The 21,485-nt window shown below is 36.9% G+C and overlaps 2 protein-coding genes across 4 annotated transcripts in view; one reads left to right on the forward strand and one right to left on the reverse strand.

Annotated features, from left to right (window-relative positions):
* The first annotated feature begins 1,069 nt into the window (after positions 1–1,069).
* On the forward strand, positions 1,070–3,844 carry LOC148875996 (NAC domain-containing protein 73-like). The gene is made up of 3 exons (XM_088942121.1): positions 1,070–2,115; positions 2,262–2,451; positions 2,730–3,844. The coding sequence occupies exons 1-3, from the start codon at positions 1,960–1,962 to the stop codon at positions 3,290–3,292; spliced, it is 909 nt and encodes a 302-aa protein (XP_088798247.1). The 5' UTR covers positions 1,070–1,959; the 3' UTR covers positions 3,293–3,844.
* Positions 3,845–5,462: 1,618 nt separating this feature from the next.
* Positions 5,463–21,485, reverse strand: part of LOC148875997 (uncharacterized) — a 36,361-nt gene continuing 20,338 nt past the window's right edge. For 2 of the 3 annotated variants that reach the window (XM_088965897.1, XM_088965898.1), the window contains exons 3-14: positions 20,784–20,849; positions 20,493–20,636; positions 20,247–20,360; positions 19,841–19,942; positions 19,555–19,740; positions 19,361–19,450; positions 19,158–19,292; positions 17,230–17,352; positions 8,274–8,359; positions 7,589–8,201; positions 7,417–7,494; positions 5,463–7,066 (exon numbers count right to left, since the gene is read on the reverse strand). In XM_088965897.1, the coding sequence (XP_088822023.1) occupies positions 6,023–7,066; positions 7,417–7,494; positions 7,589–8,201; positions 8,274–8,359; positions 17,230–17,352; positions 19,158–19,292; positions 19,361–19,450; positions 19,555–19,740; positions 19,841–19,942; positions 20,247–20,360; positions 20,493–20,636; positions 20,784–20,849 (2,781 nt within the window). In that variant the 3' untranslated portion in view covers positions 5,463–6,022. Of the gene's footprint in view, positions 7,067–7,416; positions 7,495–7,588; positions 8,202–8,273; positions 8,360–17,229; positions 17,353–19,157; positions 19,293–19,360; positions 19,451–19,554; positions 19,741–19,840; positions 19,943–20,246; positions 20,361–20,492; positions 20,637–20,783; positions 20,850–21,263; positions 21,404–21,485 lie in introns of those variants that run through there. The other variant, XM_088965899.1, reaches the window with a different exon arrangement.

The raw sequence follows: 21,485 nt of genomic DNA on the forward strand, positions 1-21,485 counted from the left end.
CTCAAAACCCACAAAAGGCAGTTGTGATTGTGGGCCAGGTGGGCCAGGTGTTCTTTATATAAAAAACATTTAGAATTAAAATAAAAAAAAATAAAAAACAGAAATGGAGGAATGCCATCATGTCATGCCCACATTATCCTAGCTATTTTATTGTAATTTTTATAATAAAATATTCTTAGGTCACGTGATGGATTCCAAAACCAAAAGAGCGATTCGGCGATTTCGCTCTTTAGTCTTTACGAACCCACATCCCAAAAAACCGTTTTTATTTTCTTTTTTTTTTTTTAATTTAATTCGATTTTGGGTGAACTGCTCAAGCTCAACGCTGTACGTTGAGATGAGATATATGACATCAGTTGATCGTATAAAGAAAGTCATACACACCGAACAGTTTCTCAAATGAAATGGTACCAAACACGAATCCAACGGTTGGGGGTCGTCATCAATCAAATCAAGAAGCGTGAAACCATACATTCCATTCCTAAATCCAGAAAGGGGAAACACATATTAATTAATCAAAGAAATCAAAAACCCTCCCCCAGAGTCGCAGACGGGCAGACCCAGAGCCAGAGCCAGAGCCTAAACAAAACATAATCCACACGTAAAAGTAAGGCCTTAGGCCTTAGATATATTATTATCTTCGATTCCTCCTGCTTGGCTTGGCCACTTCAAAAGACTTGTTTGGGTGGCGTGGCTTTCCACATAAGCCAACCCTTATTCTATGTATCTGCATTAATAAACCAATTTACGTGTAAATTGTAATGGTTGGAGGTGGAGCTACGCAACACCACCAACCAAACAGAGGAAGCTACCTCTACGTATATGCGTCCGTATGGTATGGGTTCTGTGTTGCCGACGCTGTTGTTGTGTTAACACACCAATATCCATCACCCAAATCAATTCAACGTACGAATCAGAGGGCTGCCATTCGATCCATCTCATGGAGAAGTCTACGTAAAGAAATGGAATTCCTTTAATTCATTCTTTGGTGGGTCATGTGTTTGATCTGCGTCCTTGAATTATTTGGTATTATGTGTATATATATATATATATATATAGCTTTAAAGACACTCTAGGGCGACATTGTATCTGAATTCTGAACCCAAGACTCTCCCTCTCTCCTTTTTCTCTCTCCCTCTCACAGACACACACAAAGACACAGACACAGTCTCTTTCTTTCTCTCTCAGAAGGAGGAGGAGAGGAGAAAGGGTCTGTGGACTGTGGGTGTGTGGTGATACGTCTTTCATTGATGTAAGGTGTAAAAGTAGTTGGTTTGGTATTTTAATCAGATGAATCGTCAGAATTGCCCCATCTCCACTCCATCCTTTTTTGTTTTTTTAACGTTTGGCTTTGTTTTCGTTTGTGTCTGAGAATTTTATCCAGTGTTTTTTACGAGATAAAACCAGGCCGGCTACTGTTAAATAAAAAAGGAAGCACCACCCTAAACTGCATTTATTCTTCCACAAGTCTTGTTCCTTGTTTTTAAGAAAACTTGACTTCCAAGTAACCTTTTTATATTATTTCTTGAAAATTCAGTCCCCTTCTTTCCTTCTCTCTTGATTTATTTTCTTAATTCGCTCTCATATACTCACAATTACATACATACCCATCTCTCTCCTCTCTCTCTCTCTCTGGTATAGTAGGTTGGTAGGAAAGGAAGATACAAATCGTTGCTGCAGATAGAAAGGCGAAAAACTGGAGGAGAATTTAGTTCCTTCCCTACTCTTAACCAAGTGCTCTAGGTTGTAGCTGTTGTCGTTGATAAAAGAGAGAAGCTGCTTTCTTCTTCCTCTTCTTCTTCTTCTTCTTTCTCTTTTCCTTTTTTTTTTTTTTTTGTTATATCTATGTCTGTTGTCTCTTCTTCATAGAGTTTGCTTGCTTATTTTGGAGAAGTGGAAGAAATAGGAGGCCAGGGTTCTCCATTGTGGGATGGGCATAAGAAGAACACAGGAGAGGAGATGACATGGTGCAATGACTGCGACGATGACACCAACGACAGAGCCATTCAGAGAAGCTCCCCGTCGACGACCGCCGTTGTCGATGACAGACCACCCCAAGATCGTCGTTTCATAACCTGCCCTTCTTGTGGTCATCGAATTGAATCTCTGGACCAGGTTGGTTCTCTTTTATTTATTTCTTTCTTTTTTGGTTGAATGCTTTCAAAAAAAATATATATAAATCTTCGTTTATTTATTTATTAATCCTCGTTTCTTAAGTATATATCGATCTGAATTCTGAGCAACAAATCTGGTTGGATTAGGCGGGAATTCAAGACCTGCCGGGTCTACCCGCCGGAGTGAAATTCGATCCAACCGACCAAGAGCTTCTCGAGCATTTGGAAGGGAAGGTGCGACCTGATTTGCATAAGCTCCACCCTCTGATAGACGAATTCATACCTACCCTCGAAGGGGAGAACGGAATCTGTTACACCCACCCAGAAAAGCTACCGGGTGAGTGAATCCAACTTCCACATACAAACAACCCCATCACACTCTCTCTCCTATTCAACCCTTGTACTTTTCTGAACAAAATCACACTTTTACCTGTCTTCTGCTCTCTGCATGGACATGTCCATATATGGTATGGCATATCCTGTTGCATGCACCCATCTTCTGTAACTGTTCTAATATGTCTCACTTTGATTGTTTCAATCGCTGAATTGCATAAACAACAGAAGATTTGATCCATTTTATGTATGCTGATGTTGATGGCGATGGTGATCATCCAGGCTTAAGCAAGGATGGCTTAATTCGTCACTTCTTCCATCGGCCTTCAAAGGCCTACACGACTGGAACCAGAAAGCGCAGGAAGGTGCACACAGACGCTGACGGGGGCGAGACGCGATGGCACAAGACGGGCAAGACCAGGCCGGTGTTTGCAGGTGGGAAGGTAAAAGGGTACAAGAAGATACTAGTGCTTTACACCAATTACGGTAAGCAAAGAAAGCCTGAGAAGACGAACTGGGTTATGCACCAGTATCACCTTGGTAATAACGAGGAAGAAAAGGATGGAGAGCTGGTGGTTTCCAAGGTGTTCTATCAGACACAGCCCAGACAATGTGGCTCAATCGTCAAGGACGCGATTCCAGTTCCAGCTGCTAAATCTAAAGCTCTAGTTGGGCACGATAGTTCTGGTCTCAAGGACACGGGCCACGCACACGCTGCCCTGGTCGAATACTATAATTCCTCCTCGCTCATTGCATATGAGCAAAGTGGGCATAATAGAGCAAGCTCACCTCAGTTAATACCTGATTTCGTTGTTCATCCTGATGGGTCTTCATTTCTTCCTTGAGAGAGATAAGAGTCGCCTCACATCGCTAACCATGCAAATTTCAGACAGAGAAAAGAAATAAAAAAGAAAGTGAAGCAGTAATAGAGAGAAACGTTTAATTAGTTAGTATTTTGGGCAACAATGGCAGCAAGGACTAATTGCTGTTCTGTCTACTAGTTAGTGAAATAAATTATATTGTCATCAGTGATATGTCAAGTTGATATAGGGAAAAAAAAACGAAGGGGTGATGGGGGGAATAAGAGGAAACCATTCCTTCATTAAACACTGAAGTTGTTATTCTTTTAGGTCTGGAACAGAAATCCTTGTGAGACCAATATTGTTTTTTGTACTTAGTTATATAGATCGATACAGGCTTTATCCAATGACCACTGCAGCTTTACATGGGTCATGGCACTTTAGTATGAGAGAGGGTAATGTTGATGTAAAATTGTACAAAGATGATTCTATTTCTAGTCTCACAGGTCCTTACTTCGACCCTTTGTGTTAATGGTCCATACTCCATACTTTGCTCTTTTCAGAATAAATTTAATAAATGTAAGAACTTTTATTTCATATTTTTTCTTATTTTTCTTCTCTCTCTCTCCCAATGTTGTATTGGTGGAATTTCTTGAAATATATATACTTGCCTCTGGACATTGTATGTTTTCTTCTATTTGGTAGAGAAAAAAACTCTACTGATAACAATGCAGGGATGCTTGGAAACCATGATTCATGAAATGGCTCTGGAAAGTGGAGAATGAATGCAGACTTGGCAGTTGAGTGCAATCATCACAGCTTACAACAAAGAAAAAGAAAAAGCAACCATGGAACAAACAGTATTTTACACTGGCATCTCTGTAGGACGCGTGGTACACGAGTAGGTAGCAGTAGGACCACATAAAAGGCTGAGCATAAGCATTCTATCGAACTTTTGGTGTATAGGTACTTGATTCTTTCTTGAGAAATTCTCTGCCTCAGTGGTTTGGTTTGGCACTTTGGCACTTTTCTGCATTAAGAGCAAGGTACTCAAATGTGATGCATGCCTGAGGACATACCTGCTTCTAGTTTTGGATATAAATTCCATTAGAAGATTCTAGAAGCCTCTAGAGAAAAAAAGATGGGGAACATTCTTTTATTTTTTTTTTAAGGATCTGGGTGTTACAGAATATAGGTCAAAGAAAAACGACTGGATGCAGATATCTAGCTGCAGGTGTCTTGATAAATGACGCTAGAGAAAGGCTTGCTCCTAACCAAACAACCTGACATCTAGTTTTTCAACTTGAACGCCATGTTGACTCAACTGCACCCAGTACCCATTTGATTTATCAACAAATGCATCTCTACTCAAAACAAAGAGGTTATTTTTCATTGGTGGTAAGCTAGGTTAGCTAAAGTCATTCACAAGAGGAACCAGGAATACGTTCAGTGTCAGCTTCCGCAGCTCCTTCAACGGGGAACCCAGGGCCTGCCGGCCTGGTGCCTCCAAGGCTCTAATCAAGGTTTTAAATTTCGAATATTTAAGCCATTTCGAAGACTTTGTCTACAACGAATACAAAATCCAAATTCGCCCTTTATTTCTGGACCTAATTAAATCTGCTCGAAGTCTACATCGAATAACAAAGCATTTGAGAGAAAGTCATGTGGAAGTGACCAAGTAGCTGGTCTTAGATATGACAAATACGGCCAGCAAAAGTAACTGAGCAACGGTAGACTTTGGTTTTTGGAGAGGGTATCTCTGTTGTCAGTCAAAGTGCTATAGGTGATGTAGTCATCTCCACAGAGTTAACCACAAGTGCATCTCCCCGAAAGATAACAAAGTCCAACCTCAATAACACCAGCTTCATGGTTTCAATTAGGCCAAAGCTTCGCATTCTACAGCACATACAACAGGAAGATTGATGGTTCATGTAACTATATATGATCAGCTACATAAATCCTGTTTCTGTTATGTTAAGTGCCATATCCATTGTTAAATTATAAACATTAGAATATCCTTTTCGATCTGCCCCCAGATCCAGTCCCTTCAAATTGTTACGGATCTGTAACAAAATAAATTGTTAAGAAATATCGTTAAACTAGTGAAATTTCAAAATCTTAACACCCAAAAACTTTTCGCATATCCAAATCCAAAATTAAACAAATTCACCGACACTTAAAACCATGCCTCAAACGTACCGATGAGAACCAAATATAAAAGCAAAAGCTTAATGACAATCCCATACAAGGGGACAAGGCAATATATCCATTAATGGAGTCCATACTTGTACAAAACTACAAATAACACAGAAATGCAATCAAAAGCTAAAAACAAAAAGAAAAAAAAAAAAATGAATGCAGAAAACAGACTCGTCCAGTCCAGTGGCACTCCAATATCAGTGTAACACTCCTCCCCGCTTTCATATAAAAAGCTTCAGTGGAACTGTGATAAGAAACTGAACAAGCACAAAGTCTGTGAAGTAGCATTCTCAGCTAGGCAACCAGACAAGTAGAATAAATCCAAAATGGATGGGGTAAAGGTAAGTCTTGTAGCCCCATACCCAAAATTTTGCTGTCTGAAGTATGAATAACTAACTACAAAAATTACAGTGCTAGGATGTTTCTCAAAGCCGTGTACCTAATTAAGGCGGGGCATTTCAAGGGGATGAGACCATCAGAATTCCACTCTAATGGGCGACCTGATCTATGAGTACTTTTAGTAATAAATTACAGACTTCCCTATAGAAAGTCATATGCTAAAGAGAGGAAGAGGTATCATTTCTGGAGGACATGTTTCTCATACAAAGAGAGAATGTCCTTCTTGTTGGGATTCCTTAACTGAAGCAACTCTGCACCAAAGCCATGTTTTGTGAGTTCTTGCTTCAGTTTCAGTACAGTAAACTTGGTATAGTCCTCTGAGTCGGTATGCTGATTGTGATTGTTATCATCACCTGCCTTAAAAACCGATCCCCCATCTTCTAATTGGGTATACTTCTGAGGACTACTTGTGCTCTTGGACCTCTTCCTTCCTCTGGTTATTTTGTCATCAACGTCCATGTCTTGAACAGATTCCACACCCCCATCATAGTCATCGTGCCTCAAACGTTTACCATGTGATGCAGTTTTTAGTTTACTATCTAATGCTGTTTCATTTAGACGAACTGAAGTCAATTCCTGCTGAAGTTGATCCAGTTTGCCCTGAGTTGATTGCAATTGCATAGATAGGGATTCTGCCCTATTGCTTGCCTCTGTCCTGGCTGCCCGTTCAGTAGCAAGAAGGCCCTCAAGAACCTGGACTGTGTTTGCCCTCTGTTCATTGTTTGATTTCAAAAGTGACTCAATCTCTTTCTCCCTCTCCTCAACCCTGGCCTCTAGTAGTGCAACTTTGGCCAAGGCATCCATTTCAGAAGCACGAAACCTCTCTACTTCCTCCACCAGGTCAGCTTTCTGTCTCTCCAAGGTCTCAATATTCCTTTCTGCCCTTTCAATTTGGGCTAATCTCTCCATTGCCACCCGCTGGACTTCACTCTTTTCTTTTTGAGCTGTGACTGCTTCTGCCCGTGCTTTATCAGCCAATTCGGTAGCTCTCTTAGCTTCCTTTTCGGCAATTTTACACCTTTCCTGAACCTCCTCAAGCCTTTTGAACTCAGAGAGATACTTTTGCTCCAGATGGACCTTCTCTTGCTCCAATATCTTGGCTTCTCTTTCAAACGACTGAGATGTGGCTTTGACAGCATCCAACTTGGCAGCCAATTCTTTGATTTCAAGTTTCAAAGCTGATGTTTCTGAATCATAGCTCTTCAATTTTGACTCAGCAGCCTGCAAATGGATTATATTAGGTGAACTTCATTATTGCTATCATCATCAAGCATGCATGTATACATGGAGAAACAGATAAGCAAGCAATGCAGGCGAACACATACATAAAAGGTGGTTTGTCTATGTTCAAGACAAGTACTGTCATCATTCTTGGTCCTTGATCTGTGGTTTGTAGCCTAATTATATGATTATGTTCATCTGAAGGTGCATGCTTTATGGTCATAATTAATACACTGATGCACATTTCCAACAATTTGATTTATGTTTTGCACAAGTGATAGCATATACAGAAAGCTGAATAAAAGAGATAACAAACATAAATACTCCATCTAGGGACTTGAAGCCTTTACCTTCAGTCCCAAACTCAAAGTAGTCACATGCTGCTCAGTGGATTCAAGTTTTGCTTCCTTCTCCTTGATTTCCTCTTCCTGTCATTTATATATGGAAAATGAAAACCATCATCATTATCTGATGTCTTCCCTTTTATGGCTGGGGGATTGGAAGAAGGGGGTTGCACTTAACCTTTTCAGTCAGAGTTGCTGAGAACTCTTCCCTCAGAGCATCTTCTCGTAATTGTGTCTGTTTGTTTGTCCGTTCCTGCACTGCTGCTGCCTTCTCCAGAGCAGCCTTGGCTTCTCTAACAGCAATACCATACTTCCGTTTCCACTCCTCTGCCTCCTCTTGAGCAGACTGAGCTTGTTCACGAGCAGCTGCCAGTCTCGCTTCAGCCGCACTGGTTCTGGATTTGAGAACTGCTATTTCTGAATTTGCTTGGTGTTCCTCAGCTGTCTGCTTTGAGAAGATCTGCTCATACTTTCTTTTCCATTCCAAAGAATCCTGCCTGGCAGAATCTGCACTTTTTGATAAGCTTGAGCACCTCTCTTCCAAGGAACTGCATTTGCTTTGTAAGGAAGTAATACGGTTCATATATTCATCAGAAAGCTTCTTTTTGTCACTGATAGCATCATCATAACGTTTCAGATATTCAGTTTTATATTTTTCACTTGCTTCCAGTTGCTTCTTGAGTAACTCCAACTTGTCTTCAGTTGAGCGGCATTTCAGCATGAGGCTACTCTTCTCTGACCCAATTTGATCTTCACGCTTCTTGGCAAGATCAACTATTGACCCTTCCAAGCTGGGAAGTTTAACAGCATCAGCTGAAAGTAATCATTAAAGCACAAATGATACAGAAGACAATGACACAAACCTCTGCTGTAAGAAGACTGCAAGTTTTTGCCACTTTCCTGGACCATGAGATGATACTTCATACTCAGATAGAAGACCTTCAAGAATCTACACGGGTAATTCACAACCATGTCAAATAAGAAGATATGCTGATAACTAATACAGTATATCAAACACCATAGAAAAACAATTAAATGCAGAACTTGCAGGGGAAGATTACCGCCCCCCTTTGTTTTTTTATTTTCAATAGTGATTTTTTTAAAAGGAAACTTTCATTAGAAACAAAAAGAGAGAGGGATGTACATTAAAGCAGAAGCCCAAAAATCCCAAGAAACAGATTCACCTGGACAAAGTATTGGACTATACAAAAGAGCCTTATCCTCCCCCGATTTGGCTAGAGAATCAGCCACAGAATTAAAAATAAAAGAAATACACAGGTGGTACATGTGCATTGTGGCATCCCTTTCCCCTTATTTTCCTACTCTAAAACCAAGAAATACTACTAAGACACTAGGAATATGACAAACCCTGGTAACTTCTGACATGGACTGAGAGAATAAAAAAATTCCTAGTTGACTTAGAACTAGGATTCAGAAAATCCCTATTTGATTTAGGGGCATTTGATAACAGCTCAAGTGGCTGAACTGAAAAGCTTATCACTTTGTCTTTTAGTGAATAAGTGGCCTGAATACTTGAATTTGAAACACTGAAAAGAAGAATCTCCAAAGGAAATCAAATCTGAGCCACCTTACTAAAATGAACAAATTTCTTGTGTTTCCCCATTCCTTGTTGCACATAGTTTTCAAGGCATCTAGGCGATTCTGGGCAACACTGGGGAGCCTAGGCTTCACATAGGCGATAAAAATTCTATAATATAAAAAACTAACTTTTGGATAGTTCCCTAGTTTTATATACCATTCAGCATGTATATTAATTGAAAAATAGCAATTCTCTTTAGTAAGAACAATAAATTTCCTCTAAAAATGTAGCAAATCATCACATCTAAAAGATAAAAATCTTTTACATAAACTAATTTCATTATTTTCAAAAATAATACTACTATAATAAGTATTTAACAGAGCAATTTCATATCAATTAGCAGCTAAAGAAGGTTATTAACTTTGTATGATAAATATTCAAGATGGAAAGTAAAATAGAAAAAAACAAGGATGGAGTTTCTGTTTTATTTAATTAGAGAGAGAGAGAGAGAGAGAGAGAAAAGAAAAAAATAACCTCTTTATAATTCTATTATTTCTTTCCTCTTTCTTTTTTTCTTTCTTTTTGCTGAGAATTTAATCAGTTTTGTGAAGATTTAGCAGTAATCTTTTATATGTTTATTGTTTAGATAGGAAGTAGGGACCACAGCACTCTTGTTGAGCCCTTTGTTGATTGCCTTTTAAGTGTTTTATGCAGTTTTAGATGCTTGCCGCTCTATAAGGGTATATTTGTCATTGTACTCCACTTTATATTTTAATATAGATACTAGTGAAGGGGGCAGCCAGATTAAGAAATCTCTTTTCTCTCTCAAACCTCTTCCTCTTCAAGAAAACATCTTTTCTTTCACAGATTTTTTAATTCAGCAAGATTTCTACTTGGTACCAGAGAAAGGTTAGGGTTTCTTGGAGTTCCCCCATGCAACCCTAGATCAGCCGATTGCATGAGGAGATAAAGGGCTGATTGATCTACTTCAAACTACCCAGTTCTTGGGTTTTTTTGTGTATTTCAGTCATCAAGAAGGTGATTTAGGTTTTGGCATCAAAACCAGGAAGAACTGGAGTGTGGGAAAGAATCCTAGGTAAGTTGGACTCTTCATTCTTGATCTGATCTTGGGTGCTTGGACCTTGTTGGACTTCTCTAGGGTTTTTATAGTGGGCGGTTGGGTTTCTGGATATTTTTAAGCTTTCTAGAGTGATCGAACTACTCTTCTCTCCAGTGGGAAACGGTGGGAGAAGAGGGTTTTCTCTCCAAATAGGGTTCTCCTTCCGAAAGGGTTAGCCGCCACTATGAGTGAGATCGATCTGATCTTAGAGACTTTTTACCTAGTGTTTTGCTGTTTTTAAATTGTTTGAAGCCGAAATGGAGGGCTGGAGTACTGAACAGAAGTCCACCGATAACATGGGTCCAGGTGTTGGAGGTACAAGTGATATGTTTGGGTCTAGAATTATTGCCATGGTCAAATTGGATGGTACAAATTATTTAGAATAGGCAAAATCAGCCAAGATGGCCATTGGTGATGTCCTGGCTATGTAATTCTATGTTACCCCACATTGGCAAAAATTTTCTATGGGCTAATACAGAAAATGAGATTCGGGATGGAATTACTAAAACCTATTCCCAAAAGCAGAATGTAGCCAAAGCCTATCAGTTAAGGAATCAGGTGATTAGTATAAAACAAGGAGATAAACCACTTGCCATGTATTTCTCCATGCTGAAAACCCTTTGGTAGGAGATAGATCACTTAGAAACTATGGTTTGGGAAAGTGTGAATGATGCAGCAAGCTATCAGAAGTTGGTAAAGAAGAATAGGGTTTTTGAGTTCTTGGCTGAGTTAAACCCTAAATTTGACATTGCTAGGCAACATATCCTTTCTAGAGAGAGTGTGACACTTTCTCAAGTCTATGACTTTGTTTCTAGAGAGGAGAGTAGGAGGAATGTCATGTTGAAACAACCTAGGATTGATCAATCTACTATGGTTAGTACAACCAGACCCAATCCAAATGGAGTTAGGGGGAGCAGTGAGACTAAGAGGGAGAACAAGAAGGACTTGGTGTGTGATTATTGTAAGAAGGCTAAGCATACCAGAGACGCTTGCTGGAAGCTCTACCCACACCTCACACTAGCTCAGGTCAAGAACAAAAAAGGAAATGCAAATGTGCCAATTACAGGAGACTCTTTGGGACCCCTTACCCAAGCTGATTGGGAGACCATTGCAGTACAGCAATCAGAACCGAATTGGAGAAGGTTGGACAGCTTATGAGTAAGAAGGATTCAGCCGGTTCTAGTTCTTCAGATGGACAGCAGAGTGCAAGAGCCAATCACACCACCTCTTATTGCTCATACAGGTAGCTCATATGCAACTACAAATTATGCATCCACCTCAGGTAAGGAGGAACCTCCCTAGATTATAGACTCAAGAGAATCTGAGCACATAACTAACATACCTACCCTTTTCAGTTCTTACCAATTGTGCTCTGGTAAAGACAGAGTTTCTACAGCAAATGGTTCACATGTCCCCATTGCTGGGAAAGGGAAAGTTAGAGTGACCAATAATATTACTTTATCTTCTGTCTTACATGTCCCTAGACTTAATATTAACCTCTTTTCCATTAGTTCTTTGACAAAAAATTTAAACTGTTCAGTGACCTTCCTCCCTAGTAATTGTGTTTTGTAGGATCTGGAGTCAAAGAGGACGATTGGGAGTGGTCATGAGGTGAATGGGGTCTACCTTTTGGACAAAATACCAAGACATCAGAGCCACCATGTTAGTAGAAACAATAATAGTGGATCAGAGTCAGTGAGTCAGATTATGCTCTAGCATAGTCGGTTAGGTCATCTTTCTTTCAGGTCATTAAAGGTTTTGTTTCCAAAGTTGTTTGAGTTTATCCAGTTATCTAGTTTGGAGTGTAAAAGTTGTCATTTAGGAAAGCATTGTAAACATTCTTTTAAATCAAGTAATAAAAGAAGTACTTTTTCTTTTGATGTTATTCACATTGAAGTATGGGGCCATACCATATTCTTTCCATGGGTGGCTACCGTTATCTCTTGTTTGTGGATGATTACACGCGGTATTCTTGAACATATTTGATGAGATCCCGTGATGAAGTACCTATTTTGGTACAACGGTTCCACCAGATGGTTCTCACACAATTTGGAGTGAGAACTAAGGTCTTCAAATCAAATAATGCCAAAGAATACTTTGAAAAGGATTTGGCCACATACTTTTTAGAGCATGGTGTAATTCATCAGAGTAGTTGTGCATATACACTGCAACAGAATAGAGTAGCAAAGAGGAAAAATAGACCATGGTTTCAAATGTTGTGAAATATCGCTAATGTCACCCGACATATGTCAATGTTGAGGCTCAACGACATGAAAATAGATGGTAATATAAAAATTACATTATTTCAGTCGACATTTCCTATATTTCGGAAATGTCGACCAAATTGGTCCAAATAACCAAAAAAATTACAGTTTTTCCTATTATGTCGATAGGATGTCGATAATGTCGACAAGATGTCGACTAATGTACATTAATAATATAATATATTAGTATATTAATAATTTCTATTTAATATTTCAAATAAAATATTAATGAAAAATAATTAACAAAATATAAAAACAAAAGAATAAATTAATTACTTTATAATATAAAACATAAAATATTTTTCAAGTAATAAAATATTAACTAGTTAGTATTTTTTAAAATATTTATTAAAATCAGAAAGTGTTTATTAAATTTTATAATAAATCATATTCTACATTTAATATAAAAAATCAGAATAAATTATTAAATTTTATACTAAATCATAATTTATTATAAGTTTAGTATTAAAAATCATAATAAATTCATTAAGTTTTATAAGAAATCAGAATTTATCATAATCTTAATACTACAAAAAGGAAAATCGGTTTATTAAATTTATAATAAAACATAATGTATTATAACTTTAATATTTAAAAAAAAAATCAGAAATGTATTTCTATTTACTAGTGTGAAATAAATATATTAAAATTTATAATAAATCAGAATTAAAATAAGAAAAGAAAATATCAGATGACTTTGTAAAAACATCAAAATGCATAATAAATCAGTAAATCGTCATTTACTAATTTGTTATTGATCTTAGTTTCTTAGCTTTATATAATGGTTGGGAATAAGATAATAGTCTAGAAATATGTATTAATGCTTCTTTTATCATTTTACAAAATATCATTGCATATTTCCACATATTTCAAAATATTTCCACAATGTCTCTAATTTTTATAATATTTCCCCTCGACATTTCCGACATATGTCCTATATTTTGGTAAGCGACATTTCCATCGACATCGACATTTTAAACCTTGAAATATACACATTGTGGAGGTGGCAAGAAGTCTTATGGTGTATGCTTCAGTTCCTATTCGTTTCTAGGCAGTTTGAAGTGTTTTATGTAGTTTTAGATGCTTGCCGCCCTACACGGGCATATTTGTCATTGTACTCCACTTTATATTTTTAATATAAATACTAGTGAAGGGGGCGGCCAGATTAAGAGCTCTCTTTTTTCTCTCAAACCTCTTCCTCTTCTTCTTCTTTCTTCTCTTCTTCAAGAAAACATCTTCTTTCACAGATTTTTTAATTCAGCAATATTTCTACTCTTTTCTCTCCTCAAAACCCTTTGATCTTTTAAATTTCAATAGTAAAACATTAAAACAAAGTATAATTGATATATATAACATATAATAAAATCTTCTAACACAACTTAATAAGATATAACAATATAAATGATATTATAAAAGGTGCCTGCCTTGTCATTTTTGTCGCCTAGGTGGGCACCTAGTTGCTAAAAGTCAAGGCATTTGGGCAAGGTGCCCAGCCAAGGGTGCCTAGACGCCTTGACAACTATGTTGTTGCATATATAACAAAGGGTCCATTTGGTTCACAGTCGGAATTGGAATGGTCTATGTCCATAGTTTGTTTGGTTCAGACAGGAATTGGAATAAGTTGGAATGGGATTTCATTCCCAAGGGAGGGGACAGAATGGCCATTTCGCCAAATGGGGGAATGCCATTCCACCAGAAATGGGAATGGGATTCTGATTCCCCCCAACCAAACAATTGGAATCGGAATGGCCCATTCCAATTCCAATTCTAGACCCCTATTTCCACGAACAAAATGGTCCAATTAGTTCTCCATCTTGAAGCTTCTCTTCTTCAATTGCGAGTATACTACCAAACACCAACAGCCATGCAAATGCTTCCACTAAAAGAGGAACCAAATTGACCCACTTACCTTTTTTAGGGTGGATACCAGAAATTTTATTGATTATAAACAAAAAGAGATGTACAAATTTTACAAGTAAATCAAAGAGAGCATAGAGACATCCTATCACTCCACGTATATTCCTTTTACAACTGTGCCCAAAACAAAAGATCCCTATTTACTCCTTGTTTGGCTAACACATCAGCCAAACTTGGTACCCATTTAATTTTGACTTGTATATTTCTAACCAGCCACTTAAATCTTTTTTCAGTTCATTCCAATAGGTCCACCCCACCTTCTCCCTATTCAATAAGCAGCCTATTGCCACCTTGAGTCACCTCCAATGATTAATTTTATTTGGTCCACATACCTTTGACATCATTGTTCCCCACCCAGTTTCGAATAATAGCATTATAAAATGATTTAGGGTAAATTACAGACTGCAACCTTCTACTTTGGGGGTAGTGACATAGGATTGAAGACCAAGAAATATCTCAATGTGGCCTCTTTTTTTAAATTTGTTCAATAACCCATAAGAAGGGAGAGATTGATGAGGATGTTTCCCATAGAATTAGAGCAGGAATGGCAAAATTGATGGGTGCATCAAGATTCCTAAATGATGGGAGAATACCACTTAAGCTAAAAGAAAAATTTTATAAAATGGTTGCAAGGCTAGTGATGTTGTATGGAGCATTGTGTTGGGCAATCAAAAAATAACATATCCAAAAAAGGATTAGCTCCAATAGGTGATTAAATGAGGGAAAGTAGACTAAGATGACTTGGTCAAGTACAAAGAAGACTATCTACATCACCAAAGAAAAGAAGTGACCTATTACAAGTTGAAGGGTCTAGATGAGATGGGGCCAGACCAAAAAGGACAAGGGTGAAATCCCAACTAGAACAGAATGGCACAACATGATTTATTTAGCTGATCTCATATAGTTGCCTAGTTGGGACAAAGTTTAGTTAAGTTTAGTTGAAATCCTAATTCCATTAGGAGAACCAACTCCTAATGCAACTAGGATAACCATCAATGACTCATTATCAGAAAATAACTACTGAAAACTACCATGTAGATGTAGAAGTACTTAAAAATGCACAAAACTCCAAATATCCCACATTTGATTATTTGTTCCTACATCATTAACTAGCTCAAATAGAACAAGTCATATGAATTAGGACCAATTAGCTCCCAGCTCTTCCACAAGAATCCAAAATAAAACTAGCATGCATGATAGCTCTACTACATGGGCTGAGATTAGGGAGATCTCTCAACATAAAAAATCTGTGAATAGAAGGTGATTCCAGAACTGTCATCGGATGGTTGAGCCAAAATAAGCCAGGCTCACGGTGCTAAGGCTTTTGAGGTGTTCAAGAGAAAGAGGATGGAAGAGATCAAGAGAAGCTGAAGAAATTGGAAGTCAAGGAAAGGGGTGAGATGTAGAAATTGACGAGGAAAGTCTTGAGGAGGAGATGTAGGGAGATTGGGTGTATGGATTCTGATTAGGGTCTTTGAGTTCAGAGTTGCTTGAAGGTGGTTGATGTGGAGTCTTTATTTTCTCTTGATTGTTTTATGTTTTTAGGCAGTTCTGGGTGTAAGTTTGTTAGTGTCTGTTTTCCTCTCTGGTGATTACTTGTCACCTTTCTCATGTAATCTCTTTTTCTTTAATAATTTTTTCTTTTATCCTTCAAAAAAAAATATTCACATGGATACACAGATCAGCCAATGGCATAGCTGCTTCCCTTGCAAGACAAGGACCAAGGGATCAACAGAGATCAAATGTTTTGGGGAACCATCTAAGTGATGTAATGCTAACATGGGGCTGCAATGTATTGATTGTGAGTAAATTTGGGACACATTCTATTTTAACAAAGTAATAAATCAGTTTATAAGTTATTGACAAAAAGAAAAGAAAAAATGCATGGTTTTGAGATCCCAAGGAACTCATCAAGTAAAAAATGTTGGCATGTTTCAGTGGATTTCCTCAGCGAAAGAAAACAAAAGTTTGCAATCTTGTTTTCCCAATATAATCAGATTCAGACAGAATGGAAAACCAGAATGCTTGCTGCAATACACATTTGACGGTTTAACTATTAATTAAATTCCCGATCATCCAGCCTGCAAAACACATCACAAAAAAAAGACCCAAATTGCTGGCTGAATCACCAGTTTACCAGTTCAACCACCAGGTCCAATTTGAATCTGGCAACACAAGATTTTTTTTTCATCGGTAACAAGATCAAAAACCTTCTATTAAAAACATAAAAGATTTTAATTCTGCACTATAAGTCAAAAAATAAAGACAATTAAAAAAAGGTGATTCTCAATCTAATCAGAACATGTAGTAGTAAAAAAGGAAAAAGAGGAGATTTTTTCATGGTAATGAATTAAATATTTTCAGTAATTGATATACCTATTTAAGTCTCTTAATCTTCTCTTATTTCATATAGACAGTTATCTGCTATGGTTTCTTGAGTCTTAAAATGTGCAATTGTACTTCGTATACTCCTCAAATTTCAATAAAAAATTTCATGCTTTAAGTAATTCATCTCTTATTTCTTTAGATTTTCCAAATATCTCAGAAAATTTAGTGAAAATATCCCCAAAATTTCCCTGTTTCGGCATGGCAATACATCCATTGATATTAAAATTATGAATCATGATCCTAACTGAAAATTACAGTGATAGGACATGGATCTTTTTGGTCCCCTACTAGAATATACCAGATTTAAATGCTAAAAGTGTGGTGAATCAGGTGCTTGTAGCCCAAACAATTCTTGACTTTAGGCAAGAAGGTGATACAATGTTTTCAGAATGCAGACTATAATAAGAGAAAGAATGACTACCACACATAATATGACCTTAATGGGACAACAAAGCTATATGAAGAATTGAAGATAGTGACTACCATCCTAAAATTCGTAACTTACAAAATAGAAATCCAAATATTCAATGATATATTAGAGAGTTCTTTAGCAAAAAAAAAATGTAAGAATGATTAATGAAATAACCTACCTTCAGAACATCATCAATTTTTGCACCAGGAACAAGACATGCTGCTCTTAACTTCTTTTCCATGCCTTGTATAGCATCTGAACATCTTAGGTCTGCCTCCATAAAAGCATTCCTCTTGTAGTCCTGCATCAATTACCAGTCCAGATAAATAACACCACAGGCTCAACATATTCTAAGAACCACACATGTGAGTAAAAGTGGATATTTAACTTAAAGAAAATAAACCAGGGTAAGAAATTTGTATCATATATTTCCAGAGAAGCTAAAACATTTGGTTTACCATTCCCCCCTACTTGTAGCTTTTGAGTGAATAAAAAAAAAAAAAAAAAAACAGCTAACCATCTATAGTTTGCATGAGACATGATTCCCTCAAAGGGAACGATACCACTAGTGGATATTGATAAACAAAAGAACATAAACAGAAAATGCAACTTCTATATTTTTATGGTGCTTGTGGAAAACAAACATAAACAAGATGATAAAAAACAATCATAAGAAGAGGAATATAATCCAGAAAGCTATATTCTACGATTCATAATTCAAACATTTATAAATCACGGTAGAACATGAAACACACTCCTCAGCCCTCTCTAGTCCCTCCCATCTCTCCCTCTAACTTTTTCTTATTAGCTCAGACCACAGAGTCATCTCCACCCATCACATCATTCCCCTCTGTGAGCTCTGGAAAGCCCACTGCTGGTTCCAACAAAGGAGTCATCACCCAATTAATTCAAGAGGAAATGGATCCCCTATAAGCTTTGAAAATTGATCTTGTTTGTCTCTCCTTTTTTTTATTTAGTGACTCCATTGTTCCACTCATACAGCAATGTACCAAGAGACCAATGGATTCAATTGGATTGGGAAAGGGAAGGTATTTGGCACCCCTCTCTCCAAGCTGCAAATGGCAGCCTGATATTAGCTTTGTCTAGGATCAAGAACTTCATGAATTTAAATCGAAAAATGATGAAATTCCAAAATCTTGTGAAAAAATTCCTTCTAATATCTCTTAATCTCAGATTTCCAACAGGACCAATCAGGATGCCATAGATCTTCAATACACAATAATGGAAGAAAGTTCCAAGAAATATGTAAATCCATGTAAGATACTGTTGCCTCCCATTATTGTGCAAACAGCTCAAATATGTCTTGAGTGGGCTTTTGGCTTCTTTTTTTTTTTGTATCAAAGCCCCACTTCTGCTATATCCTTTCTTGTTTCTTCTCTGCTTATAAATATAATACCTTTTCCCAAAAATAGTTGTCAAACCAAACCCAGTCTAAAAACTGGGAACAATTTTCTTTGTTAACTCAGACTACCTTTTTCGATCTGTAATGATATCAAAGAATTTATTAAAATCAGCAGTAAAGAAAGCAAACAAGATATAAATAAACAAAGTATAAACCCAAGATTGTCTATAACCTTAGTTTCTTGGTTTTATTTGATGCTGTCAAATAAGATGATAATCCGAAAGGATATATTTATGCTTCTTTATCAAGTCATAAAATATCATTTGTATTTCCATTTTCCACATATTTCACAATGTCTCTGCTATATCTATAACTTTTACATTAACATTTCTGACATGTTTACTGTGTTTGGATAACTGGAATTTCAAACGACACCTACATTTTAAACCTTGTATATGAAAAACTAGAACCCATATGTAAAACAGTTGTATGATTAGGTTTCATGTATGGAATTTAAATTTATTATTGGTTAAGCTTGTTGACTCCAGTATATAATACCACCAAGTGCTGAACAGTAAAGGTGACTAGATTGTACAAAATACAAAACAATTCAAACTCCATCAGTAAAGTTTCTATAAACCTCATTAGTATGAATTGTCTGTAGGAAAGAATATAGATAGCCGCACTTAAAAATTATACAGTTATCTATGTCACCATCCTAGGAAAAAAAATATAATCATTACCTCAAATGCCTTTTTGAAGAAGTTCTGAAGAAGCTTTTCATACTTTTGTCTTGCTGTACCAGCCCCCACAGCACTAGCATTAAATGCAGAAACCGCTTTTTGAACTGCCACCTCATGTGCTTCTCTTAGAGCAACCTAAAATAACAAAAATAGAAAATTAGAAAATAGAAAAAATAACCAAGTCATTCACATGTTGCACTAACCTCTTCAGGAGGCTTTGAGCAGTCAAAAGCAGACATGTAAACTTCAGTTGCAGAATCGTAAGCCCTTCGACATTCTGCTTCTTCAACACTCTGCAAAGAAGAGTGGTTCAAACACCTTGTTCATAATTAGGTTTCCTCATAATGACATGCTCACACTACTTAAATAAATGCAATCAATCTTCCTCATCATTCACCTGCCATGAGGAAGATATTGTAGGCACTGCACCATTATTAAGAGCATCCAGAAAAGATTGAGTGATGCCAGCAAGAATGGGACCTGTCATTACTGTAGCACCCACTTGCTTGGGCCTGGTTCTCTCGAACACAAACCTGGTCAATGCATCCAAGCCAGATCTAAATTCTGGTCGTAATTTGTCCAACTGTATAAAATGAAACAATACCTTAGTTTAACTATGAGGTACCATTCCAATCTCATTTACAAAGGACAAGAACATACATACAAGGAGTAAGGTAACTCACAGAGATCTGGTCAAGTCGTTGGAGATCATTTTCATTGTTCAAAGGTCGAACAAGGGTGAAACATTCACGTTCTGGAAAAAGAGCACGAATGGACTCCCGGATCTATTGAACGTTACTTTATAGAATCAGAAATTCCATTTGAACATAAACAACAAAAAGAATTGAAGAAAAAAACAACATACTTAAATTCTAAAAGCACACTTTTTACCATATAACATGCAAATCTGAGAATTTAATGGATGTCCAAGAAGCCCAATATAAGGCTCTTTCTCTTAGGTGGAATAGTAACAAAAATAAAAATAAGTAGTGGATTACATGCATTTGGAATGTTGGGAAGAATGTACCATTGCTTATAAAAGCTCATGCAAATTTTCAACATAGGAAATAAGATCAGAGATCATGGTACCTCATTCTTGGCAGCTACATCTTTCCTGCCCCCTTGCATTGGCCTCAAGGCTAGTTCTAGATAATCACGTGGTGTTATTTTCCTATTATCCTCTACTAAATCCAAATAAAAATCCTGACAAGTTACAAATTAAATATTATCAGGCAATGCTCTGAGCATATAGTTATTTATTTAACCAAAAGTTAATTTGCAGTATTGAGCATGTCATGTCTCATCAAAATATTTCCAAGGCATAATGAAAATCACCCTCAGAAGCCAAACAAAAATCGGTGAAAACTGCCCAAGCTCAGAAGCTGTACTCCTTCCTCCAGAAGCTCTAACACGAATATGTTTAGTCATTTCAGTAACAAGAGAAAGACGATCAAGGGCAGCTTCATCAATACCACCCATCTGAAGTAAGGAAAATAAATTAGACAGATGAACCAAATAATCAAGTAAATATCAGAAAACTCCGAAACTCCTTATGAGGCTAAAAAAATGCATCAAACATAAAGGATTAACTTTCAAAAACACTCCATTTGCACAATAAGCTACAACCTGATTGTAGATAAACATGCTAGATAAAAGGACAGCCAAGGAGAATATCTGAGTGCTGTATGTTCCCTGTTGAAGAATGGAGAACACAGGAAAAAAAATTAGATAACATAATTACAAGAGTGTAATAACAAAAATAAAATGATCAATGTATTGCAAATTTAATAACAGATTGGTTTTATGATTTTTAATGGATACAATTCTGCCGTTACAATGACATAGTTGAATAAATTCATGCAAGAAAGGAATTCAATCAAGAGTAAGTTGCATGATGACTGGACATTACAGCAGTTATTTGAGCAATAAGTAAGTTATTGACACTCAGATCTTAGTTTTTATATTTTTCTCAAGAAAGCTAAAATTGATTTCAATTCATCTCATAATCAGTTGCAGGATATGATTTCTAAAATGGACAAAGAAGAAATTGAAAACCAACAAGAACAAAAAATAGAGTTGTTTCAACTACATTACAGAAACAATTACCGTTGCAGAAGAATAACTAAAGTTGAATGACAATCAAAGTAGCATCAAACTTTCTAATGGAGTAACAAACTCAACATTTTCTACAAAAGAAAGAACTTCAGATTACTGATAAAAAAAGAACTCCAGATCCTAGAAAGAAGAAACAAAAGAACATGTAACAAAAAGGTCATCAGTGGAGTCTTCATTAACCTTGCAAAGTATGCACATGAGGTAACAATAGCA

Source organism: Nelumbo lutea, chromosome 1, assembly GCF_056320005.1.
Source record: "Nelumbo lutea isolate HS-2025 chromosome 1, American lotus-T2T, whole genome shotgun sequence".
In the NCBI taxonomy this organism is placed as follows: domain Eukaryota; kingdom Viridiplantae; phylum Streptophyta; class Magnoliopsida; order Proteales; family Nelumbonaceae; genus Nelumbo; species Nelumbo lutea.